The sequence below is a fragment of the Emys orbicularis genome, chromosome 4 (genome assembly GCF_028017835.1).
Source record: "Emys orbicularis isolate rEmyOrb1 chromosome 4, rEmyOrb1.hap1, whole genome shotgun sequence".
Lineage (NCBI taxonomy): Eukaryota > Metazoa > Chordata > Testudines > Emydidae > Emys > Emys orbicularis.
The window spans coordinates 21113455-21141008 of record NC_088686.1 but is presented as its reverse complement, the minus strand read 5'-3'; the positions used below and the strand labels follow the sequence as shown (position 1 = coordinate 21141008).

Sequence of the window (27554 nt, the reverse complement as noted above, 5' to 3'; positions counted from 1 at the left end):
GGCCAGCCACTCTGGCCCTGAGCCCTCGCAGCTTGCCAACCAATCAGAGGGCACCACGCCCAAGAAGGCTAACGGGATTAACGCCCTAGAAGTTATAGATGGCCGCGAACCCGAGGATATTTGTCTGAAGCCGCGCAAGGCGCACACCAATCAGAGAAGCGGTCGAAAAGCCCAATCAGATGGTGTCTGGGTCAAGCCAATCCCAGAGAGTCTATTCAGAGCCCTAAAGAAGTGCCGGCTAATCAGAGTGTTCGGAGTCGTGGCCTTCCTGAGGTACCAGGCCTTGGTTCCGCCCTCCGCACATTCCGATTCGCTCATTGGTTACAGCCTTTGTCCGGGTACAGACACTCGGGCGCGAGTGAAGCGGATTCTCCTCCTCTTTCGGGGTTACCGTCTGTTTTTTCGAGCTGCGCATGCGCCTTAACTGCGGTACGACATTGCGATAGAGGATTGGCTGAGAGTTTGGGTAGGCCTCATCTCATTGGGTGAACATAGTAGTGGGCGGGTCACTAGTCGGAGAGTTCATTGGCAGAGAGCGGCATCAGTTTTAGGGAAGTAACGGGCGATTGGGCGGTGCGCTGCCGTTCGTTGCTTGGGCTAGTAGCGGTGGTGCTGTGGGAAAGATGTCGGGCGGGGAGGCCTGTGATGGAAAGAAGCTGGTTCGCTCGTCCAGCGGACTCCGCATGGTGCCAGAGCACCACGCCGCCCGCAGCCCTTTCGGCCTAGACGAGCCGCCTTGGGTGCCTGATAAGGACGTAAGTGGAGGAGCGCGACCCCCCTTTCCGCTCCGACCCTCCTCTCCCCCGCCAGCGGGACATCTCCCCCGCCCCCCTTTCCGCTCCGACCCTCATCTCCCCCGCCCCCCTTTCCGCTCCGACCCTCAGCGGGACATCTCCCCGCCCCCCTTTCCGCTCCGACCCGTCTCTTCCCCGCCAGCGGGACATCTCCCCGCCCCCCTTTCCGCTCCGACCCTCCTCTCCCCCGCCAGCGGGACATCTCCCCCGCCCCCCTTTCCGCTCCGACCCTCCTCTCCCCCGCCAGCGGGACATCTCCCCCGCCCCCCTTTCCGCTCCGACCCTCCTCTCCCCCGCCCCCCTTTCCGCTCCGACCCTCCTCTCCCCCGCCAGCGGGACATCTCCCCCGCCCCCCTTTCCGCTCCGACCCTCCTCTCCCCCGCCCCCCTTTCCGCTCCGACCCTCCTCTCCCCCGCCAGCGGGACATCTCCCCCGCCCCCCTTTCCGCTCCGACCCTCAGCGGGACATCTCCCCCGCACCCCTTTCCGCTCCGACCCTCCTTCCCACCCCGCCTTTGGGCTCCCCCTTCTCGACACCCCTTCACCACCGGCCCCCGCTTGTGGGTCCGTCTTCCCCTTCACTCCTGGCTCCAACCGCCCCGACCCGCCTGGGTGAGCCCCTTTCCCCCGCGTCACTCCTTGCATTGAGCTCCTTGGACTCTGCCTTCTGCTATCCAGATGCACCTGTGGTGAAATCCTTTCTAAGGTGCCTGTGGGGATCCCAAGGTCCTGACCCATCCCTGGGGCGTTCGGGCCACTCCCCTCATTACAGTGGCGCTCAGTATTTCCCCTTGTGTTGGGCTCTTACAGTCCTATAGGCAAAGGAGCCTGCCCTCCACCCTCCCCTCAAAAAAAGCTTCACTTATGCGCCTGTGCCCTGGCTTCTCTCTGTCCCCCTATTGTATAGGGTCCAGTAAAGCAGCCTCAGTGGCCTGGAATGGAAGGATATTGGGGCGTTAGGGTTTTTTTTTCTCCCCTCTTTATTTTATCTTATCACTCCTATCTTGAGGCTGCCTATGTCTCTTGTCCCATCTTGTGAATACGTGGTTCCCATATTTGCTGGCAGGAAATGCCCTCTCTGCTGAGGCAAAATAATTATAGGCAAAACCTCATGTAAGTGCAGAAAGCTGTCTCGCTGGAGAAATGGCTAAGGAAAGGGTTCTGTTGGGTTGACTTAAAAAAATGTGAGTGAATCTGCTTCCTAAATAGTGGTGGGGAAGGCAAGTGAAGTTAGAGTCCCTTTTTGCTGCTGTTTGATTTTAAGAGTTCACTGCTCTTTCTGCTATGTTTATCTCCAAAATAATGTGCTGGAAACCTGGATTAGCCCATGTTTTAAAAACTGACAAGCCAGCAGATGCATCTCATTTATCTGGCTGTGCATAGAGTGTATTTCCTTTCTGTTGTAAACAATGCACAGTATTTCACTTATTAGGGCTAGTCTACATTGGCAATAGACTTAAAGGGTTTAGTGCATTGAACTGATAATACAGTGAAGGTAAATGTGCATTTCTGTAGCCATTCTGACAGGGGTTTGATGTTCAGTACATCTTTTGAAAGAACATTCATCATTTGAGACCAGTTCTGATCATTCTGTATAATATTTTAATTTGAACAGTTGAGCAATCTCTTTAATCTCTCTCTTTTGAACTGGCTAATTGCAGATTAATGCAGGTACTTGAATTTGCTAAATGTCATAAGTGATTTATTGCATCAAGCTGTAGTTAAAAGTAGGTGGTTCAGGAATTTGAGGTTTGTGACTTAGCTGATGTGGCATTTCACATCAGCTAAGTTTTTGCTTATTGAACTTTGATACTGATTTGGAACCTGCTGAAATATCTAGAACTTTCTAAAATAGACCATGAAAGTTCTAGTTACGTTAAAGAACTTTACAAAGTAAGGAGTTAAATACTGGGAGCATGGTAACAATAGGCAAATAGCAACTTTTGTATGCTTAGCAGTTAGCTCATTCTCAACCTTGAACATTACAACCTGCTTTATTTTAAATTCTGATACTCTGTTTTGGAGCCTGTTGCAAGGGGATATTGACTAAGGCACAGTGTTTCATCCCATGATTTTCAAAATGTACCATGAGATATTTCGCCTGAATGGTCACTGAAAGCAAGAGAGACCTCGGCTTAATATATAATCTGAAGGACAGTGCTCCTAACTGCAGTATTCTCTTTCCCCTCTACCCCATTTGCCCCTTCACCTCCCAACCCATTGCCTTGTGCTCTCAATTTTAGATACATTTATATGTATTGCACTGGCATCTAGGGGCCTCAGTCAGGGATTTGGGCACCATTGTGCTAGGCATGGCACAAACATAAGATGATGATGGGCTCTGGTCTAAAGAGTTTACAGTCTTTATAATTCCAAAAGCTGTTGCAGAACCTGAACATATTACCACCTGTCCCAAATGTCAAACACAGCATTGCATTAATAGCCTAGCTGATAAACCTGATACTATCCAAGGCTTTGTAATTGAAATGTTATCTGGTATTATGTGTTGAATTGAAACAATGTAGAAATATGAGGGTCTCAGGAAAGATGCGGGTCTCAGGAAAGATGCCGGTGATGTAAAATAGTGCTGTAGATCAGCACGTAGTAGGTGACTTTTGTTAGTATCTGTGTAGAAAATGCCATAATAATAACCACATCTAATACTTATTGAATAAAGTTTCTCTCAAGCACTTTGTTACCAGTTTAGACAACAAAACCCAGAGTAGCTGGCTCTTATCAAATGTTTAATGGGGGGGGGGGGGGGATTTGTGACTTCATATATTTTTTTTTCTTTCACCAAGCTCTTTCTAGGAAAAAGTTATAAACTAGCAAGTGAAATTTTGCAGATATAGATTTAGCCTTCGTGGTTGTGGGGGGGAGACGGAGGAGGGAACAGAACTTCCAAGATAATTATGCTATTTTTCAGATATTTTAACTACTGATAATGCATAAACTAACAACAATTGTGAGTTAAAAATGTGTAACAGTATAATAAATGGATAGTTATCTTCTATGTACGCTATACAAGTTAATACAAATTTGGACTAATGGACTATGCATGAGATTGGAACTCCTGAGTTGTAATCCTGACTGTTACTGATTTACTTTGTGCCTAGGGAAAATCAATTTTTTTCTTTTGCTCTTCTTTCTCTGTAAGACGTGGATAGTACTTGCCTACCACACAAATGTTCAGAAAATTAAGATAAGCAGGAAACAAGCATTACTTAGACATTACTTGCATGGGAATTCATTAGAGCTATTTAACTTTCTAGAAATTACTCTAATATGTTTAGTCTTGTGCATTGTACCTGGATAAAGATGTACATAAATCTTGTACTCTTTACTGTCTTCTAGTGTCCAAGATGTATGCAGTGTGAAACGAAGTTTGATTTCATAACCAGAAAGGTAAGAGAGAGCAACAAAACATAAGCCTAAATACATTACATTGTGGAACTTTTTTTGTGAACTCTTGTTTTGAAATGTGTTGAAACCTCTCTTTCAAAAGGATACTTTCAAGTACCTTACACCCAAAATTTGACATGCCTTAAAAATAGCTTTTGTTTCCCGCCTCTAGGAGTAGGTCTTCATCCTTTTTAATCTATTATTCTGCTGTGAAATTTAAAATAAATGACTATTTTTAGGACTAAAATACTTTGCTGGTTTTGAGGCAACATATAAGTAACACTTCTCAAAATATGCTGTTGTCAGTAATGCTGGCAAGTAAACGACAAACATGTTCATGTCAGTACACTCAGAGTTGCATAAAAAATTGGTTATGTGAGTGAAAGAGTCTAGTATTAGGAACACTTATTTTCAAGGCTAGGATTCTAGGGAGAGCCCGATTATAAAGTACTTGGACAAAATGTGCAAAACAAATAATGGGTGAAGATATTGGCAGAAGATGCATTTGCTATAAGTAAAAATAGTTCTTTTGTTGAATTATGAACAGTAATTCATTGAAATTGATGAGGTGGGCTGCACTGGGCATGTAATTCAGTCCATCCATATAGAGTATTTTAATTAACTTTTATGTTGTCTTCCGTTGCATGAACTTTTACTAGCAAGCAGCATAGAGAAGGTGCTGCCTTACTGGGAACTACTGTCAGAGGAGACGGAGCATATTGCCAAGAATCTGGAGTTTCTCCTTGGAGAAGGGGAGACATAATTGTTTTAGATTGCTAGTTTGTGCAAAAGTCAGCAGGACAGTCATTCTAGCTATGAATAACATTCCTTGCATAACTACCTAATTACACAGACATTTTGCTAGCATACACTGATGGAAAGGAAGAAAAATGAATATAAGATGCATCTTGGGTTGAAACACTTGTTTTGCAATGTGTTATTTGGAAGATAAAGCCCAACAGATATGGTGTAACGAAGTGGAAAATAAATCTTATTAAATATGGTATACTGGGAATCTTCAGGAATCCTAAAAGTATTAGACTGGTAACTATGATAAGTAAATGTGGCTGGTCAATGAGGAGGATGGGCATATTGGAGAGGTTGATTGGTAGTTCTGTGCACATAAGTTTTGCTCCCTAATTAAAGAAATATTCAGAAACTCAAGCTATCATTTATTCACATCAGTGGTTGAAACTTATTTTGATCCATAAGTTGGTTGCCTGACATGCTCCATCTCCCATGGAGAGTTTTACTATGTAGCATGAATTATTTTAATTTCCTCTGTGATCTCAAACAAGGAATAGCTATTGTGCCTGTCATCATTTCCAGTGGAAATAATGATTTGGGGTCCCACTACTAGCTGAGAAATTGAAGTTTTTGCACGAGTGCTATTCTACCAGCTTTGAAGACCTCCATGGGGATGCCATCTGGGCCTGGCACCTTGTTGTTTCTAGTCTGAGTGATGGCATGCCAAACTTCCTCAGGAGATGGGGGGTGGGGCGGGTCGTCAGCAAGAGGGTCTATTACTGAATGCTCAGGAATGGACTGGATGATGGCAGCTGAGACTTCAGATTCGCAGTTCGATAGCATCTCAAAATGCTCCTTCCAATGTTGCTTGAGGGCTACGTTGTCCTTAAGAAGGGTGGAGCTGTCCTGAGATTGCAGAGGGGTTGTGTCCTTTGAACTTGGCCCGTAAATGACTTTTGTTGCTTGAAAAAAGCTTCTCATGTCATGTTGATCGGCGAAGCTCTGGATCTCCATTGCCTTTGCTTGCCACCACTGATGCTTGATGTCATGCAGCCCCCTTTGAACTACAACTTTAAGCCAATAAGAGTCTTTTTGCTGGTTAGAGGGTTCATTTTACCAAGTGCAAAATGTGCTTCTCTTCTGATGAATAAGTGCTAGGATTTCCTCATTTTCATCAAATCCAATCCAGTGAGTGGAGTATATGCCTTGTGAATTCAGCATGTGCCTTGTGAATAATGGTCTTAAACTCCTCCCAATGACATCCAAATACATTGATGTTGTCAGGTAGGTCAGAGAACCTCTCAATGAGGCATTGCTGAAGAGTCTCGCGACTAGCATGATTTTGAAGTTAATGAGAAAATTCAACCCACCTAAAGAGGGCCAATATTGTTACCATTTTTAAGAAAGGGGACAAGTTAATGTGTGGGAATTATTGAGGCATTGCTCTCTTCTCCATTGCCACGAAGATCCTTGCTCGCATCCTTTTGAATAATCTCCTATCTCTTGCCAAAGTATCCTTTTGGAATCCCAGTGTGGTTTCAGACTGTCTCGGGGCACCACCAACATGATTTTTCTTGCACAACAGATCCAAGAGAAGTGTATAGAACAACACCAGCCATTGTTTATGGCATTTATTGACCTAACTTAGGCCTTTGATTCCCTCAGTTGTGAACCGTTATGGAAGGTCTTGTCTAGGTTCGGCTGTCTGTTGAAGTTCATTCGCGTTCTCAGGTTACTTCATGATGGGATGACCGTGCACTGTCCTCTTTAATGGGTTAGAGATGCACCCATTCACCGTCTAGACTTATGTCAAACAGGGCTGTGTTATTGCCCCAACCCTTTTTTTCCCCATCTATGTTGCTGTGATCTTGATTATTTGTGACTGCCTTACTCAATCTCAGTTCTTGAAGAATCACATGGATGGCCAGCTCTTCAACCTGTGGCATCTTCATTCTAAAACAAAGGTCACTAGGACTGTTATCACAGACTTTTAGTATGCTGACGACTGTGTTATCCCCATGCACACCGAGGCTGACTTGCAATCCACCCTAGATCTTTTCTATGGTGCTATCATAATCTGGGACTTTCCCGCAACATTGGGAAGACTAAGGTGCTCCATCAGCCTGTCCCAGGATAAGTTGCCCCCTTTCTCCCACAAATTGTCATCGGTGGTGAATGCCTGGAAAATGTTGAGCATTTCCCTTACCTTGGTAGCTACCTCTCCCAGTCTATCTTGATGTGGAGATTGAACATAGGACCTGCTGTGCCAACATATCCTTTGGAAAGTTGCTTCGTCGTGTCTTTATTGAGAGATCTGTGAATGGAAGCTAAGATCCTGATCTACAATGCAGTGGTCATCCCCACTCCCCTTTATGGTGCGAGACCTAGGTGATGTACCAAAGCCATCTTAAGCATCTAGAGTGGCACCTACAGCGCTGCCTTAGGAATATTCTCCGTATTAGATGGGAAGACTGTTGCACCAAGGCCAGCATTCTCTCTGCAGCTAACATCACCAATGTTGAGGCGAAGATTATGAAACATCAACTTTGTTGGGCTGGTCATTGTGTGTAGATGGCCAGTACTTGTGTTCCGAAGCAAATGCTCTTTTCTCAATTTAGTCTTTGTAAGAGGACCCACAGGGGCAAAAAAACACTACAAGGACTCCCTGAAAGTATATTTTAAGAAGGGAGGTGTTGACCCAACAAATTGGGAAGAGCTGGCTGGCAATAGACTGCAGTGGCATCGCATCATACATCAAGCCTCAGACGTTTTGAAGAGAATTGCCTTGCTCACAAGGCTGGGAAACTGCACAGGCAGAAGGAAAATGTACAATATCCCGGCCAGCAGTTGTGCTCTCTCCAAACAACCCCCTGTCATGTATGTGGAAAAACCTGTAGAGCACAGATAGGACTCCTCAGCTATCTTAAGTCTCATCTATGACTTTTCCTCCTGGCAGGTATCATCCTTGTATTGAGGGATAGCCGCTGATGTCGACAGGCTGTGAAATTATAATTGCTGTGAAATAGGCCTTATCACACTTGCAAATGATTTGCCATTATCCCAACTTCACTGGACACTTGTAGAATTTTTCTTGTTCTACTAACTGATCATTCAGTCTATAAAACCTGGAATTGCTTCTGTCACTTTTAGACATGGAATTAAATATTTGGAGGGAGAGGAGTGGGCTGAGGATGGAGCCCAGTGGAATTTCCATGGAAAGTGAAGAGGACGTGCAAACCACCATTATATTTTTGCAGTCTTGTTGACAGTGAGGACAAGGATTTAATGGTCCATGGAGACTTCTTTTCACCCTTGTTCACTCTGGTCAGACCTGAAGCACAGTGCTCAGGTGTCTGGAGAAGCTTGCACTGCTGTTGCTCATGCTGGACCGTCTTTAGAGTTCCATTCTCCAGAGATGTCATTTTAGCACTTCTTACTATCTCTAGAATCATGTGACACTTAATTAGCCATATCTAGTATTTTTTTTCCCCTCTGTGTATCTTGTTGTTACTTGCTCACCTAGTTTCTCTTGTGCATGCCAATGCTTCAGGAGTAGTAGTGTTGATGTGGTAATGTTATCAGCTCTTATTAATTGCATCTTTTATAATATTAGTTTTTTTTTTTTTTTTTTTTTTGGTCTAGCACCATTGCCGGAGATGTGGGAAGTGCTTTTGTGACAAGTGCTGCAGTAAAAAAGTGCCTCTGCCTCGTATGTGCTTTGTAGATCCTGTGCGCCAGTGTGCTGAATGTGCTTTCATCTCTCAGAAAGAAACAGAATTTTATGACAAGCAGCTTAAAGTGCTTATGAATGGTAAGTACTACCTGCACAACTGTTGTTTTGATCTTGTACGTAGTTATTCAAGTGAGTGTCAAACAAATGAGATAAATAGCAGAACTAATTCCCTTATGTTGTCAAGTAAGGTGCTATGTTGCAGTCTCTAGAAATCTCTTTTGAAATACTTCCCCACTGTCATTTTTTTTTCTTGTTTGCCCATTATTTTGTTATCCAGCCGGATCTGTTCTTCGGAGATGAGATTTTCATTTTTATATATTTTAAAAGTTCGGCTTCTAGAGTCAAAGGAACTCTAATGCCTCTTACTAGCTGATGAATGTATGAGGGCATGGTAATAGCTCTCTTGTAATATTGCACTTTATTAAATCACATCCCTGTACACACAATGTGGATCAAATACACTCTTAACAGTAAAGAAAACAATTTTGAAGTCTTATAATGAGAGAGAATACATGCTTCAAACTTCATTTCAGCCTCTGTTCTCTCCTTCCTCCCTAGACTGTGTAGGTGGCTGTGATTCTCACTGAACTGTCAATTGTGAATAGATTTAAAGAGCAGTATGAAATATAACTGGAGCCCTGATTGTACTGTTTTTAAAAATGAAGAATCTGATAGGTCTTTGTTAAATTTTTAAAATATCCTGTGACTATTTAAAATTGGGAACATGTCTTTCAAGGGATGCTGAATGTGACTTTAATAGGTATTTTCAGTAGTTAGGCAAGAGCACACCTCTAATTAGAATGCACATTCCTGGTGAGATGTCCTACAGCTCCATGAGCATAGGAAGGAATGTACCAATTTCTATAGAACACTTACATTTGAATTTTAACACTTTGGTCTCTTTGGTTTGTGAAAGACTCAACCAAAATTAGTGCTCCTCATGGGGTGGGAAACATGCTTTCCGAACACATCTACACATGGATTACGTATAACGTAATGCACTGGTTATTCTATAATGTGCTCTGGGGGTGAGGCACAGATGGCTTTTAAACAAACTATTTGTAAGGGGATTATTTTATTCTTCTCACGTATAGCAGTATAACTTCATTAACTTTGATGGAGTAACTCCTGACTTACACTGGTGTAACTAAGAAAATCTGAGCATGGGGCAGTCCTGAACTGAACGGCCACCTGCCAATAAAATCTTTATATCTCACTGTATATTCTGTACACTTTTCTAAAAGTTTCAATAGTATTTTTACTAACTGCAATATTTGATGGCAAAAATGGTCCCGTGTAGCTGCAGGAAACTGTCCCACAACCATTTGATATTGTCCTTTGCCTCTTGCTTTGAGGTTGATCGTGTGCCTTAAATCAAGTAAACCTACAACAATCTACACACATTACTCCTTGGGGAATTCTGGGCCAAAAAATAAAAATTCTGCACACAGTATTTTAAAATTCTGCATATTTTGTCAAAGTAGCATAATATAATCACACCAGTTTCAATTACTTTTGGTCATTTATTTCAAAATACCTGTCAGCAAGTATATCTGTAACAATACAGACAACAAAAAAGATTCAGGAAATCTTTTTTGACAAATAGATTCCTTACTAGGCATATTAATACAGAACTGAGTAATAATTCATATAAACTACAGTACAGAACCTTATTTCCTGCACCCCTCAGAAGCAGTGCAAAGGCTTGGGGGAGTCAGGAGTAATGGAGGAGTTGAGGGAGAGGGAAGTAAACTGCTGGGAAGGCGCCTGGGTGTGAACTTGGAGGGTTGTTTGGTATGGGTGGGAAAAGTATTGAACAGGTTTTTTGGGGGGGTTGGGAGGGATTGTTAGGGAGCTTCCCCCATGCAGACCCTGGCTGACACCTAGCCTCTCCCATTCAGTCAGGCACATCTGCCCCGTCCCCATGTGGCCATGCGCCCCCCTCTCCCCGTCTCCATGTGGCTCTGCACTCCCTGTCCTCATGTCTCTGTGCCCCCATTCAGCAACCCACTGTCCCTATGTTGCCCTGCACCTCCCTCCCCCCTGTGGCCCTGTGCCTCAACTCCCATTCAGCCCCTGCCCCAGTCTGTCCTCCCCCACTAGCCCTTATGAGCCCCTATTTGACCCCCCCACAACAGCCCCATGCTATCTTCCCTCATTGCTCCAGTTTTCTGGGCCTAGCCTGACAGGCACTGCGAAGAAGGCAGGCTCGTTCTCTTCCCTAGCTGGCTGGGAGCTGCTGCTGTGTTTCTGCACCACAGTGCCCTCTGGTGGGCAAAAGGCAGAACTGCATCAACATTTCAGCAGAAGCTTTTTTCTGCGCAAAAAAATGAAAATATGCGCGCAGTAGCACAGAATTCTTCCAGGAGTAACACATGGGAGAAGAAATATTAACTGATCACAGGATGTTTAGTTACAACTGCACCATTTTGCTGCTGATGGTAACAGTGAACTCTTTTGATGTGCTTTTCAGGATTAGACTTTTAAGATACATTGGGTAAAATGGAGAGCATAACGTAGCTTAGTGTTCAAGCCATTAGGATAGGTGCATTAAGTGCAAAAGTTTATAAAAGTTTTTGATACGCTAATTTTGCTTCTTAAATTACAAATTTAGCATTTGAATAATTGAATAAATACTTGGGGATTTTTTCCTACTAAGGTGCTACATTCTCTGTTGCTCGGGGAACATCAGAAAAATCGGAGATGATGGTTTGTCGACTTTCCAACAACCAGAGGTGAGAAATGTGAATGGAAACTGCACTTGTTAAATCTGGTTAGGTTTTTAAATCTTTGTTTAATCTTCCCATCCCTGCTCTTCATGAGGGCTTGAATGTTGCCTCTACAGCATTCCTGCTGGTTTATGTGCTCTAAAATGTTTCCAGAATCAGCAAGTGAGTACATGGTATGAGTAGGGCCCTACCAAATTCACAGTTCATTTTGATCAATTTCATGGCCAGAGTTTTAAAATTAGTAAATTTCACGTTTTCTGCTGTTTACATCTGAAATTTCACGGTGTTGTAACCATGGGGGTCCCAACCCAAAAGGTACCCGGAAGTGGTTCTGATCTTCCACTCTCTGAGCTGCCATGCCTGGCCCTAACCTAATCCAGCTCCCAACCTGCTGCGGCCGGGACAGTCCTCCACTGGCCCCAACTCTGCTGCAGCCCGGCCCCAGGCACAACTGGGGCGGCCCGGACCCGATCTGCCGGGGAAGGGGTGCCTATCCTGCAGCCCGAGCCCTGGAGCTGCCGCGGCAGGGAGAGGGACCTCTCCTCACACCCAGGTCCTCTCTTCCTGCACCCCAAACCCCTCATCCCCGGCCCCACCCCAGAGCCTGCACCTCCGGCCAGAGTCCTAACACCCCTGCACCCAACCCTCTGCCCCAGCTCTGATCCCCTTCCCACACTGCAAACCCCTCAGCCCTACCCCCACCACATGAATTTTATGTGCACCGATATGGAGGTGATGTGTCATATTGGTGCACATAACAAAATTCATTCCACACATGGTTGGGAAAAACTAGAGGGAACACTGGTCCTGTCCCTCCCCAGCCCAGCAGGGACTCACAACTAAGAGCTCCCTGACTGGTATGCTCCCAGGAGCAGGGGGATATCTGATCCACCTCCACAAGTCCCGGCCAGCTGCAGGAACATCCGGTGCTGGGCAGGAAGCTTCCTGCAGCAGGGGGAGGCACTCAGAGGTGGGTCTGATGTTTTTCCCTCCCACCCTCCTTCCCAGAGCTGCTATGCAAGGGAAGGACAAGTCCTGTCCCTCCCCAGCCCAGCAGGGACTCACAGCTAAGAGCTCCCTGGCTGGGGCACTCCCAGCAGCAAATGGGAGATCAGATTTCATGGGGAAGGGCTTATTTCACAGTCAGTGACACACGGTGGGCCCTAGGTATGAGCCAAGGGTAAGCCCTTTTGGGCTTATTGTTATATGTTGCATCATCAGAGTCTGGTTTTTTTTTTGCTACTGAAACCTTGCTGATCACAGCAAAAATTTACACTAAAAGTATGTCTGAATTGCAAAAAATGACCCACGGCAGTGAATGTGAGCCTGGGTCAATTGACTCGGGCTCATGCTACAGGGTTAAAAATAGCAGCGTAGATGTTCCTGCTTGAGCTGGAGCATGGGCTCTGAGATCAACCCCCTTGTCAGGTTTCAGCCAGGCCTCCAGCAGGAGTGGGAATGCCTACACTGCTATTTTTAGCCCTGTAGAGCAAGCCTGAGTCAGTTGACCTGGGTGCTGAGACTCGTTGCTGCAGTTGTGTGCGTGTGGTGGGTTTGTTTTTTGTTTTACATTGGGGTGTTTTTTAGCAATGTAGACATACCCTAAGAAGCTTGGGTGGCGCCAGAAATTGATGATGGAATATTATGAAGCACTTTGCATGTAAGCAGTTAATTTGAATCTGGCTAGGCAGGTAGTGACAGACTGTTGCTGTCTCCTAACTGGTTGTCTATAAGAAATGAATTCTATATACTGTGCCTACTGTACAGTCCACATGACTAGTCTAATTTTTATTTGTATACTGGTAGCTTCCAAAACCTATAAGGTGATGTACAAACAAAGGAAGATTGTCCTTAACCCCCTCAGAGCTTTTAATCTGCAAAAACTTGTATCAGATGAATGCTGGGGATAAAGAGGTACAATATACAAGCAGAATCCTCAGGATGATGACAGGCACGTCTTGCAAAGTTAAGATGGGAGAGGACCAGCGTGTGGACTAGGAGTTTGGAAACAGATACTGAAGAAAGGGTGAATTTTAGAGTTCTTCTGAAAGACAAAAGCCTAGTTCTGGAGGAGGAGAGGAGAATCTGCTGATCCCAAGGTTCTGGGATTAGGTGGTAGGAAGAATGGAGCGGCAGTGTAGGGCCCCTTGCCTCAGTGGGGGATGGAAGTGATTGGTTGCTAGTGGACCTGTGGCGTGCAAAAGACCAGGTGAGTGCCCTGTCCCTTTCTTTGGGGGAGAAGGGAAGTTCCTGTGTGGGAGATGAAACAGCCATGAAGTTACCTTCAGATAATTTTGACAGGTTTCTTAATTTAAACTCCTACAATCAGAGGGAGGTGGAGTATTCCTCTATTGGAGGTGGATAGGATAGAGGGATGGTTGGTTGATTGTGAATAAAAGTGAAAAGAAATCGTAGTGTAATTTTAAACAAACTGCCTGCTGTCTAGTATCGGGGGGTAGCCGTGTTAGTCTGTATCGACAAAAACAATGAGGAGTCCAGTGGCACCTTAAAGACTAACCAATTTATTTGGGCATAAGCTTTCATGGGGAAGAAGTGGGTTTTTTACCCACGAAAGCTTATGCCCAAATAAATTTGTTAGTCTTTAAGGTGCCACCAGACTTCTCATTTGGTTTTTTTGCGTACTGTGTGTAGTTTTTGTTCATTTGTTTTGTTTTAACCATTTCGGGGTAGGTGCAGTCTTCTGTTGTGTGTTTGTTTAGTGCCTAGTACAGTGGGATCTCAACCCTAGTTGACGTGTAGGTGCTATTGGAATATAAATAATGTGTTGCCAACAGTAATGGGAAGGGTACTGGTTGAGAGGGCATGAGAGGAAAAATTTAACCATTGAAAAAATTATTTCAAAATATTTATTTTAAAAACTGAACTCATGCATAAGGTTCCAGCCTCCACAGAGCTGTGTGTGATCCTCAGATTATAGATCGACAATGTCTTTCAAAAAGCCTCAGTCACTTTCCCTCTTGAGGATGCTCTGCAGGAAGTTTTGCAAGAGGCACCTGGCAGTCTGGCCCATAGCTTTCAACTGGCTTTAACTGAAGATCAGAAGGGGGGGGGAGTTCTTTTTTTGGTTGGTTGATTAAGTTGGTTTTTTGTATTAAAAGCTTTTCTTCCTATCTTTACTGCTTGCGATTAAGACTGTAGTAATTAATCCCTGTGAGGTTTGTGTTAAAGTACATAAATTGTCAGGATACTGTTGGTAGAACCTGTTGTTTCTCTTGAATCAGACTTATTTTGTAAACTTGAAAACTGACACGCTTGTAAGAAGCAATGTTTTCTTCTGTTGTGTAGATATCTGTTTCTGGATGGAGACAGCCATTATGAAATTGAAATTGCACAGATTTCAACTGTCCAGATACTTACAGAGGGATTTACTCCTGGAGGTAAATCTTGCAATGAATCTAAACTAATGGTCATAAGTTATGAATTTCCAATGCTTTTCTGTAACCTAATAAAACAATACACCACCTTTTACACCGACAGCTCAGATATGGGTGCTTCATTTCACTCTGAGTACAGCAGCAGCATTTGGAAGCCTATCCTTGTGGCTTCTCACAGTAGCATTTTAGAGAAAACTCAAGAATTCAGAATTGACTTCTAACCTTTTGATCCTCAACCCAGTAGAACTTTGTACCTTGAATCAAGTGACGGTGGACATCTGCCCTGCTGTCACTTCCCACTGCTGAACCATAGAGATGCACTCTTGATTGAGTTGGGGGTAGTGGTGGGGAAGAACTTTGGTCATCAGAATGGAAAGTATCAGGACCCAGCTGTGGCCTGCTTTTGCTTGAAGCCAACATTATAAGGGACAAACTCTGGAGTTGATGAAAATGCAGTGTCAGAGAGGATGTTATCTCTAACATGTTAAGAAGTAAGAGTCTAACCAGAGATTGGGACCAATTAGTATTATCAAATTAACAAACTGTTAACTACATCTGACTGGTATGTGGTTAACCAAACACTCATGCAGAGTTTTACTTTTCACCTGACCCCTGATTGTGGCCAACCGAAATCTGAATGGGGTAACTAACTTTTACCCAAGTCCTACAAAATACGCTCATCAGGCGCAAACCCAGTATTAGAGTACACTAAATAAAAAATGGGAACAAGGATTTCAAAAGTGATTCTTTACCATTAATAATTGTGTCAAGTACGACTGGACTTTCAGTGTAAATCTCACATCCGTGGAATGTGGGAGCAGTGTAGTCACTGTAATTTCTGTCTAATGAACTAACTCTTATATTCAAATCAACCAAATGTGTGGCTATTTGAGTGTAACTTATTGCTCCTTTAATTTCCTTATTCACTGCTCTTCTGACTAATTTTTCTTCTCACTGCTTGCCTACCTTCTTGATGTAGAAAAAGATATTCACACTTATACCAGCCTTCTGGAGAGCCAACACATTACTGAAGGTCAGCAATGTTGTTGTGAACTTGATTCACCTGAGCATGCTGTTATGATGCCCTTTTCAGTGCTGCTTTCTTCCTCTCCTCTTTGCTGTCTACAGATCTTATTGAAATTAATTTTGGGCAACCTGTGTTTAAAAGTGTTAGATTTAAACATGTGTTTTGTGTGATGCCCTTAGAAAGAATAGGAACACACAGAAATTATCCAATCTAAATTCTAAAGTGGAGAACATTTTGACTATTGGAGGAAGACTTAAAATACTTCTGCCTTGATCAGGGCTCCCTTAAATCATATGTTTGTGGCTATTCCCCTTGCTGACAGGCACTATGCATAGCTCACTTCCTGCTGCACAAATGGGTGGGCACTAGAGCGTTCACTTCCTGAAGCGACCAAAGTACTGCTGCTCAAGATGGGAGGATGGATAGAGCAAGAAAGGTGTGGATGTGTTGAATGTCAATTATAGAATAAATGAGGAAGCAGAGGGAATGGGTAAATGGAAGGAATAGAATAAGAAGTGGTGGAAATGGAACAGAAAAGACTGTTCTCATAAGTCTTAAACTTGATCTCTGGCAGTCATTCCTCATGGAGAGGCAATTACAGGGAACACTAGCCTTGACATTGGAAACTATTTTAGAATATCTTTAGCATGCATCACTGCAATTTCAGCAAAAACTACCCATAATTAACGTGCCAAATTAGGGAAACACAAACTTACACTTCATACAAAAAGTGACCAAAATTTAGTATCACTTTGGAGTTGTAGGTCTATAACTAAGGCAGTTTAGTTTCTTCCACTTATGTCTCATGAAGAGAAAATACTGGTGCTCAAACAGTGTGCTATTGGGCCAGTTTCTAGACAAAAGCAGTGGTGAAATCGCAATAGAAATTATTGAGCACCAGTTGGAAGCTTTGTTCTAGTCCTCATAACGAAATATTGTAAATAAATTGATTTTCTTTAAGTATCTTTGGTAACAATACATGGGCAAGTGTGCATATTCAAAATGGATAGTTATCTTGCTATTCTGCTTCGATATATGATCTTAACAGTTGTCTTGTGTAGCTGGGTATGTAGAGTATATGTACATGAAATGTATTGCATATGTAATTGGCATGTCATGAGATTTTAAAAGTGGATCTTCGTAAAAACCTTAATTTTGGACAGTCAGTGCATTTGGCATGATTTGATTCTTAAGATAAGGATTGTCTGCCTTTTTGAGGGGAGAAGCTATTTATTTTATGCCCAAGTGGTGTGGGAGGGGTTGCTTGTTTTGTTTTGGGTGGAAAGATGGGCTTGTGACTAAGCAAATCATGAAGAGAAAATACTGGTTACTATATTTGTTTTTCTCCTGTCTTGCTGTGTGCTGTATTGTTTACGTAACCTACTACTGACTTTTGCTTACTGGTAGATCAGATCAGTGTCACGTAATCATGTTTGCAACAATCTGAAATTGGTCAAGGTCCCAGTACAGTGAAAGTTAGGCACTCAGTTTTATAATCCAACTAGGTAAATTGGAGAGGGCAGAGGAATCTAATTGCTCCTTTTGCAAAGAGATTGAAAAACATGTTAACTCATAAATGTAATTATGGGGCTTGTGGTCAGAAGCTTAGTGCAAGATTATCTTTGTGCCTGGATTTCTCTTGCATAGTGCCATAAGGATACTGACCCCTTAGGGCCCTACCCCATATGCAGATAATCTTTTCATTGAAATAAATGAGGCCTTTGTATGCATAAGGAGCATTGGATCAGGCAGGTGAGGTGACTTGCAGGGGATTGGTTTTTGAAGGTTCTGGTGACTTAGTTAACCCTATAATAGTGTACTAAATGCCCCAAACAAAACATTACAGTATGAAAGCTATGGCCATTGGTACATGTTACTCCATACTAACCTTTCTTGATTTTTAGGCTAACCTGATTCCTCACTTCCCTCCTTTTCTTTACTGGATGGCCTATTAATAATATCATAACTTAAAATCACATCTAGAATATAAATTCTATAAGGTGGGGTGCTCTCCCACACAGTTCCTTGAGTGAAGCCATCCTCTGTGGCAGACACACCCCATTTTCTGATACTTTCAGGAGTTATTTGGCCTCACAGTAGGCTTCCACCATGAGGCCACCTACCCTCCCACCTATCTGGTAGAGACCAGAAAGCTTTCAGCGCTGTGAGCTTGACTTCCTATCAAGCAAGGACCCCTCTTTTTTTAATTAAAATATGAACAATGGTTAAATCTCACAAGAATAACAACTTCCATTGTTTGCAAGCTGCAAGATACTGTGGTGAATTGCCATGAACTTTATTTTTAAGACTTTTAACACTTAAAAAAATTCCAAGCTAGAAAGGTGTTCTTGCAATGTCAGTGTATAAATAGCTTTATTTCCAGCAATAATTCCCTTTGCTGCTAGCTTCCCTGAGTGATGTTCTGACAGTGCATTCTTGGCTTTGGGTTGTGGTAACACACTGTGGTTCATACTCACACAGTAGCGTACAATAGCAGCAGCTGTTAATGCAAGCCATTTAAAGCATTTAAGTGGTATTGGGAATGAGTTATATTGGTGATTATGGACAGAGCATCCCTTCTTTTGTTTCTCAAGTGGCTAAATACTTTGTTCTCCTACTGCTTGTTCAGGACTCTACTTTAATTTTCCCTTTTCAGGAGGCAATACTCGTGCCACAGGTATGCTCCTGCAGTATAAGGCACCAGGGTCAGAGGAGCTCACACAGATGAAATTTACTGCCAGTGAAGACTTCAATTCTAACAAGAAGCTGTCAGCAGCCTGGCTAGCAGCTATGCATAAGGTAACGTGTGTAAAATACATTTAAAGTTTAAAATTGATCACCTTAAGTTTGGTCACCATTTGTGTGCAAAACAACTAGTTGTGACTGTACTATAAATATAATAAGGCCATAACCCATCTTATACTAGATAGACCATACTCTGACTACAGGACTGGCTTCTGCTGAGGTCTAGAAAACATGCTGGTTTGGCATCTAAATGGGGGGGGGGGGGGAAACTGAGTGCTTACAGCAAGCACAGGAAACGGTCTTTACTCTGGGGCTTTAATATTTGGTGGTAAATGGATTTCCAGATGCCAAGGATTGATTGATACTCAGTATTTGACAAGATTACAAATTAGAGCCTTCACTTCTGAGGGTTTCATCTTGTATGCAAGTTAGTCACACACAAAAATACCAAAACCTGCATTAGGTTTCCCTTAGTTCTTATGTAATAATCCTGGAGTTCACTTTCATAACCAAAAAAACACAACAAAAAACTGTAATATCTATGGTTAAGAACAGTGCACTGTGTGTTCAGACCTAAGTAACTGGGGGAGTGAGATAATACATAAAATATATCAAACAGCAGCAGACAGGGCATGTTAATACACTAACAGAACACCAGATGCAGGGGAAGAACATAATCTTGCTAAACCTTAACGTCAGCATTGTGAAACAGTTATAAATCAGTGAAACCAGACCAGATGGCCATATCTTTCATACTGTAACATTTTTTTAAAAAATCAGGAATTTGGTTTCTCTAAGTTCCAAAGTTATCTTTATTCTTAATGCTAAATTGATAGAGGGACCTTGGAATACTTCATAGATTTTAAGAACAGAAGGGACCATTGTGATCATCTAGTCTAACCTCCTATGTTACACAGGCCATAGAACTTTCCCAAAATAATTCCTAGAGCAGATCTTTTAGATAAACATCCAATCTTGTTTTAAAAATTGCACAGTATTCCAGCAGCAGTTTCACAAGTGCCAAATTCAGAGGTAAAATAACCTGCTACTCCTAATTGAGATTCCTCTGTTTATGCATTCGAGGATCTCACTAGCCCTTTTGTCCACAGTATTGCACTGGGAGCTCATATTCAGCTGATTATCCACCATGACCCCCAAATCATTCAGTCACTGCTTCCTGTACTGTAAACATGGCCTACATTATTTGCTTATAGCTGTATATGTTCACAGTTAGTTGTATTACCAAATGATCCAGATAGGAGTGTATCAGTGACCTGTCCTCTTCATTGTTTACCACTCCCTCAACCTTTTTGTGTCATCTGCAAAGGTTTTCAGTTGATTTGGTGTTATTCCAGATCTTCAATAAAAATGTGAATCTGTTTTGCATTTACTAGAATTAGTAGTTGGGTACAGTTAATACTGGGGTATAATTAACAATACAGAGTGAATTGACAAGTAAACTAAGGAGAATAAGCATCTGCATGACTTGCAAAAATCTGTATAGTTCATAACTGCTCTGAAACACTGCATCCTCTATAAGATCTGATTCCTGGGCTTTTAGAACTTCTTTGATTCCCAGCTAAGACTACTTTTTTTGTTTATCATCCAGCACAATGGGACCTCAATCCTGATTGGGACTGCTGGGGGCTACCATGATATATATGCTGCTCCATAACCTTAAGGAAATTCCAAATAAAATTTTAATTTTGCAAATACATATTAAAAACAGCCATAACACATTCCGAAAGGATTTTGGTTTAAAGGTTAGATTAATGTTGGAAAGCGGAGTGGATTGATTTAAATCAAAGTGACATAAATCAGGTTTAAATAATTTAAATCAGCAAGCAGAAAACTTTTTGATTTAAATCTATTTTAATCTTACTTTGCATTTGTCCTTATTTTCGTAATAAAAAGTTTGATTCTTATTGGTCAGTAACCATTCAAACATGTTGATTTGCAAGTAACTTCCACCTTTGCACTAAATATGGTGGTACTTTTTGCTGAGGATACATATCTGTACACTTTGAGCTATGTAATTGCAATTAATTCAGATTAACTTTTACATTTGTTAAAATGGTGATTGATACATTTACTAGACTTGGGTAAAGCTCCATTTGGATGAAAATTAGAATTAAATTAAAAATGCACAAATATCACTTTTTAAAATTTTTATATTAAATCAAACTACCTTAAATGTGCTGGATACATAAGAAAAGGGATTTTCAATACAGTTTTGATATACAAAACTAAGTGACTTATTTAACAAAAGTATTATCTGTACCTAGTGAGTTGAACTGATTGTTTCTGGTCACCATATCCTTCAAGATATTAGAACTAGTAGACAAAATCCTCTTACACCTCACTTTAATTCATGGATTGAAAGAGGAAAACAAGCTTTACTGCTTTTAACTCCTGGTCTGTTTCTTAACTTTGAACTAGTAGAACAAGCTGAAAAGAAAATATTTCCTATGCACCTGCAGAAGAGGCTACTACAGTCAAAAGCTAGTTTAGCACTTCAACAAAACATAGTTCCAAGTGCTCGGCCAGTGACTTCCACCAACCAGTTCAGTAGCTTCCCCTTTCTCTCTCTCCCCCCCCGCCCCCTTTTTAAAACTATGGCAGCAAAGATGTACTCTGTCAGAGAAGAAACTAATACTGGCATGTGTGTATTTAAAAAAAAAAAAAAAAAAAAAAAAACCCTTCCTTAATAATTAAAGGCTAGATCCTCCTGCTTTCCAAGTGTGGGTCAGTGAGCACTGCTTATGACTGACTCACTCCTCCACACTCCAGCAAAAGGTCAGAGCAACTTTTCCACATCTGCCCTGACCAGCCAGGTAACGGTCTCTGTATCCTAGATGAGCCTGAGACTGCCTCCGCATCTGATATATAGATGAGGCAGGTTCTTAGATGTATTAATTGTCTGTTTAATATGTCAGTCACGAAAGCCAAGGGCATACTACTGTAACAGTTTCTTTCAAGTGGCAGTGTGGTTCCTCCAAAAGGAAGGGGAAAGTGGCAGAATGAGTTAGCCTCATTAAGATAATGAGTTATCTTAATGACTAGATGGGTGTGTTACATTTATTTTAAGCTGCATAGTCTGAAATAGTCAACTTTAATATTCCCAAGCCACCTTCCTTAAGAGTATTTCAGGAAAATCAGAATGCAAGTTCCTATCCCTGAAAGTGTGAATTGAAGTCAATCTAAAACTTCCTCAGTGTCCTGAAATCATATTGAAAGCTTCCACATTTTCATTTAAGAAGTTCTCTCCCATAAAATCAGTCAGTTGCTACTATGGAAACTTCCACTTCTGTGCCATTATTAAAGCTGTTAAGTGGGAGGGAAGGGTCACTCCAGGCCTATTCTTCCTCTGATTCCCTTTTCCTGAACTCTAGAACAGTTAGTAAAAAATCTAAGACCTCACTGATTTGTACAGATATTTTAACATGCAGCTTGAGAGTATTCCTAAGCAGGAAAATAATAAAATTCCAGTAGGGAGCCTCAGCTTAAATCTTAACCGAATGAGGGACTAGAGCAGTGATACTCAGACTGAGGCTCTCAAGCCACCAGTGGCGCTTTAATGTGTCTCCTATGGCTCTTTGCAGCACATGATATTAAAACCATAACCACTCGCGATGCTTTTACTATATTAACCAATTGTAGTTGATAAAGTAATACTTGGTCAATCATTTTGCTGTGTATGTGTATATAATAAAAATAGTAAATGAAACAATGAATTCACACTATTGTGACTCTTGGATAATGTTGATCACTAATTTGGCTCCTGAACCACTGAGGTCTGAGTATCACTGGGCTAGTGTCAAAACTGCCAAATCCAAGCTCTGCATGTTGGGCTACTGGCAGTGAACGTTCAGCTCAGCTGTTACCACCTCTTACACGGGGACAGACAATCTAATCTTCATCTGTTGCTCTATTTGATATACATGTGCATAATTACCACAGTTAGCAGTTGATGTGGGATGCAATCAGTAAAGAATTAAAGCACAGTAACATAATACTAATCACATGGTTTTATGGAAGAAGCCTTGTCACTCTTTTTTTTTTTTTTTTTTTTTTTAGATGACAGGTTTGGTTGACCAAGGTAACTGGCGTACTTCTGTAAGGCATTTGATTTAATACTTCAGTACTATACAGAATCTGCAGCACATAAAATAAATCACAAACTGGCTAGCTCTCTAAGTGGGGAATCATAGTCCATTGGGAGGGTTTCCAGTGCAATGTGGTCTTAGTCCAGTGCTATTCAATATCTTATCAGTGATCTGGAAGTGATCAGTCATTCCTGGTAAAGCTTGCAGATGATGCAAAATTGGAGTGGTAAATAACTGGTCAGTTCCACAGAGTGATCTGAACTGGGCTAAGCTGGGTTCACTTGAATAACGTCTTTTATGCAGCTCAAGGCAAAGTTGTACATCTAGGAACCAAGAAGCCTAGGATTGAGGGGGGGGGGGGAAAGTATTTTAGAAAGCGGTGACTGGGAAAAGGACTTAGGGGTAATGGGAGATAACCAACTGAATGTAAGTTCACAGTATGATATTGGGCTAAGAGCAAATGCAATCATTAGATGAATAAGGAGTGTAAGGGATATATGGGACATGTCTTGAATAATTAATAATTGTTCCTTCTTGCCCTCAAATTAGAAAAGTTATCTACCTCTGTTTATCTCAAAATAAGATCTACCTATGAGGACAATAAGAAAATGGTTCACATCATGTGACAGTAAGGACCCACAGATCAGCCAAGTTTGAGTGTTCCCCTCTCCAGCTACAGAAACTAAAATAGCTAAATAAGTATTGTTAATCACCTAGGCAAGAATCTCTCCTAATATGCATATGTATAAACCTCTCTCTCTCTCTCCCTAGTTAAAAAGAACTCAGAATTTCCAAACAAAAGTGGCCTGTTGCACATTGAGTGGGTCAAGAAAAGAGACGGGTGGGGAAGCTGCAAGTTGAACAACTTAGAACTGTGGCTATAAAATTGAATGTTAAATTGGGCTGTTACCCCAAGAAATCCAAGCCACATGTTTTCATCCCAAATTATAAACTGTACATTGTTTCCTTGTAAATCAAATTTATTGTGAATCATCTTTCACCCCAAATTAGAAATGGCACATTTGTTTGCATTGTGAGTCAGATCTATATCCTGTATGTGGAAAATGACTCTTGTTCTGTTAAGTCCTAAATAATGTGAAATGCATATTGTAATCAAAGAATGTATGGAGTATGTCCTCCATATTTAGAAGATTACAATAAAACCAACAATCCTTTCAAATTGTTGAGCTCTTTAAGTAATAGGAAATGACTGACACAAGGAAGGAGAAATGTAAAGATGTACAGCAGGGTATAACTTTGGGATATTAAGAGAAATTGCTTAGAATGGGGGATCCCAATTTGTGCAGGCAAATAATGAAATAGTTTTTGAAATGACTCAAACTTAAAGCCTCTGCTAAGAAAAGGATTAAAGACATTTGTTATACACCACAACCATGTACTAGATACTAATGGAAGCAGCAGAGAAGTAAAGCTCAAACCTGAGTACCTACTTGGTATGTGTCCTATAGGAATTGGAGGGTGGCCCCCTCCAATGAGCGCTGAAACAAGGGTGTATAAAACTGAGGTCACGATGTACTCAGAGTTGACAGAACCTAACACAAGTAGCTGCAGAATCCTAAATGCAACCACCACCCAACTCAATCATGTGGAAAGGACTCTCCCTCATCCCAAGGTTAAGAGGATAAGCAGAGGTGGTGAAATTTAATTTCAAACATGGTATTTCCCCTTCTATTCTTCAATATAAATAACTGTAGGTTACCTTGCTGAATCTACACACTCTAGTGAGACTCAAGTAATCGTATCTAAGATCAATTTGTTTGGATTTCTAAAGGAATTAGAGATTGAAAAGAATTGTTTTAAGCAATTGCTTTTAACATTCTAAACTTGTCCCTTTTGGACTAGTCTAATAGAGGATTGTGGTTAGTGCCTTAAAGACAAGTGCACCTTTGGAAGTGTGATGTTTTAGGTACTAAAGAATTGAGAATTGTTGATCATAAGTAAATGTAATAAGAAATATTGGTAATTTGACTGGTCGTTAATATAATTACTGAGCCTCAATTGTAGTCTGTGATAATTGCTTGCAAGCCTATTGTGTGTATGTGGTACACACAGTTGGTTGTGTCTATTTAGTATATAATCAACAGTTCATTACTCAATGTGGTTTTGGGTAATTAATAATAAATTGTTGGTTAAAAATAAGCAAATGTCCCGATGTGAGAAATACTGTTCAAGTTAAAAATCGACATGAAAAGAACTCTGTTTAAACTAGTAAGCTAACACTTTGAGATTATCCTATTAGATCAGGGGAGGGTAAACTACAGTCTGTGGGCTGGATCCAGCCCATCAGGGCTTTCAATCCGGCCCGCTGGATTGCCAGCCCCGTGGTGCAGCGGGGCTAAGGCAGGCTCCCTGCCTGCTCGCAGAAGCGGCCAGCACCATGTCCCTGCGGCCCCTGGGGGAGCGGGTGGGGCAGAGGGCTCTGTGCACTGCCCTTGCCTGCAGGCACTTCCCCTGCAGCTCCCATTGGCCAGGAATGGGGAACCATGGCCAATGGGAGCTTCGGGGGGTGGTATCCGCAGGCAAGGGCAGCGTGTGGCAGAGCTGCCTGCCCCACCACACCCCCAGGAGCCACTTCCTGACATGCTGGCCACTTCCGGAAGCGGTGCGGGGCCAGGGCGGGCAGGGAGCTTGCCTTAGCCCCGCTGCCACCCTGGAGCTGCTCGAGATAAGCACCACTGGGCCGGAGCCCACACCCCTCCTGCACCCCCAACCCCATATTGAGCCCCCATCTGCACCCCTCCTGCACTCCCTCCTGTCCTCTCCCAAGAAAGGAAGAGAGTTTGCTTCTTCCTTTAACATCTCTCCCAGAAGGCCCAGCGTGTACTGACTTCTGCTTTTCGCAAGGCACAGCTGTTTAATCCATTTTCTACTACCCTAAACACGCATGGCTGTCTGCCTGAGGTCAGCCTGGAAAAAGTAGCTATCTCTTTGGGCTAGGCTTTTATTAAGCCTGGTTTAGCTGGGGGTACAAGAGAGGGTATATAGTACCTCAAACTTGATCAAGAAATCAGAGTTGAGAATTTCTGGCAATCCTCCCTAGAGTTTGTAAAAAATCATGTAGCATCTACTTACTATGTAAGAAGCTTTCTATAATCACTTAAATCAACATTTCTGATGGCACTGAACACCAGGCTTATGAAAAATGTGTTTAAAAGAAAATATATTGAGTTATTTCACATGGAAACAGGCCAGATCACTCTTGTAGAAAGACCCTTTCAAAGGCTGTTTACCACTGTACTCACTGTTTCATAGAACACCCCTTTACCCCCTCCCCCCAACAGATAATGCTTTTTTCAGTGCCAAGGCTGATCTAATATTCCTCAGGAATATTTCTTGAAATACAAATGACAAGATGCATGTCCACATAAGATAAGCAACTTGGTTAGAAAGCTGTTACCTAGCCAACATCACTAAATGACTTCTCAAAAAGAAATTATCAGTTATCTGGCAGGTCTGTCATGACAAACTGTTCTAAAGATTGCAAGCTATTTATGAAATTCTGAAGTTTTACCCCTTGAGAATCTGATTGAAATTCTGATTGATGTTGTGCCATGATAGTAAGCTCTAGAATATGGTTTAGTCTCTCTCCCATGTATGAAAACTATACATATGTAGAAGGGCCAGGATTTGAAAACAAGTTACAGCTTTTTGGCTTTACAGTAGTTTCTTGGGGAAGACTAAGAGGCCTTAAGTTTCAGTTATTTACCACTGAGGTGCCTATATAGCAAACTGCAATATGTCTTGTTTTTGTAATCATAGGCAGCAAAACTCCTTTATGAATCCCGGGACCAATAACAGCAGCAAGTTGTCTGAGATCTGAGGGAAGAGACCAGCTCTATGAAAAACCGCTTCTCACTTTTTGCTAGTTACTTTGATCCATGTAATTGGTATTATGAACCCCTCTCTACCGCAAATGTGGTTCACTATGTAAGCACTGGCAAATGCAATGTGAGTATTTTGGAACCATGAGTATTCACTTATCTAGTGTGCAATATGTATACAATTAATGCTTTAAACATAGCCTCATGTTTAAGACTTTATATTTTGTTGTCTTCTTATTGGCACTTAATATGGAAAATGAAAGTATGACCTGCACTACAGCTAAAATGTATAGCACAATTTTTGTAGTACCAATTATGTATACTATATGTATTTAATTTGTTGGCTACAAACAGCAAACAAATGTATTTGTAAGTCTCTTCTACAGAGAATAGCTTTTTGGGTATAGATCTCAGGTTTTTTTCTTATCCAAATGTTGAAGATCAATGTACAATGAAATCTGCCTTAGATACCCTTTTATAAAAAAAATCATTTTGGGTTCTCAACATGTGATCAAACACTTTAAAGATAAGTTTCATCAAATACCACAAACTGGGTTGTATGAACGTGACCTCTTGGAGTCACCCTTACGTAGGAAAATATAAGCTTCCAGAAAATGATTTTGAAGTTTTGTATTCATTTTACTTGTGGTAATGATCTTTTGCTAATTAATCAGATTATTGTAACTGTTTGGACATATCGTATACAGTATTTTAAATGTACAAGTCTTATGGATCAAATGAATTCATACTTATTGAAAATAAGCAAAATGCTCAAGATAGCATTCACTTTAGCTTGCTAAGCAATTTAAGCTAACTTTCAACCTTAAAGACTTCAATATTCTTGGTTTGAGTGGAGGAGAGAATAAAAGGTTATTTACAATACCCAAAAATGTTCTATGCCTCCTGTCTAAATGATACAGTCTGTTCAAGCACTATAGCATGAACTAGAAAAATCTCATGTATTCAGCTGTTCTAAGAAAACAGCTAGGAGTCTGAACTTCATTCATTACCAAGTGCAGCCAGCAAACCTTCAGA

At 41.8% G+C, this 27554-nt stretch overlaps 1 protein-coding gene across 2 annotated transcripts; it reads left to right on the top strand.

Moving 5' to 3' along the window:
• The first annotated feature begins 576 nt into the window (after window positions 1–576).
• On the top strand, window positions 577–26832 carry ZFYVE21 (zinc finger FYVE-type containing 21). Of its 2 annotated transcripts, XM_065403013.1 has the most exons (8): window positions 577–755; window positions 4148–4198; window positions 8585–8753; window positions 11335–11410; window positions 14711–14802; window positions 15779–15832; window positions 18483–18625; window positions 26458–26832. In XM_065403013.1, the coding sequence occupies exons 1-8, from the start codon at window positions 624–626 to the stop codon at window positions 26491–26493; spliced, it is 753 nt and encodes a 250-aa protein (XP_065259085.1). In that variant the 5' UTR covers window positions 577–623; the 3' UTR covers window positions 26494–26832. The 2 variants fall into 2 exon arrangements, with proteins under 2 accessions (XP_065259085.1, XP_065259086.1); XM_065403014.1 differs by lacking the exon at window positions 15779–15832.
• Window positions 26833–27554: the final 722 nt, after the last annotated feature.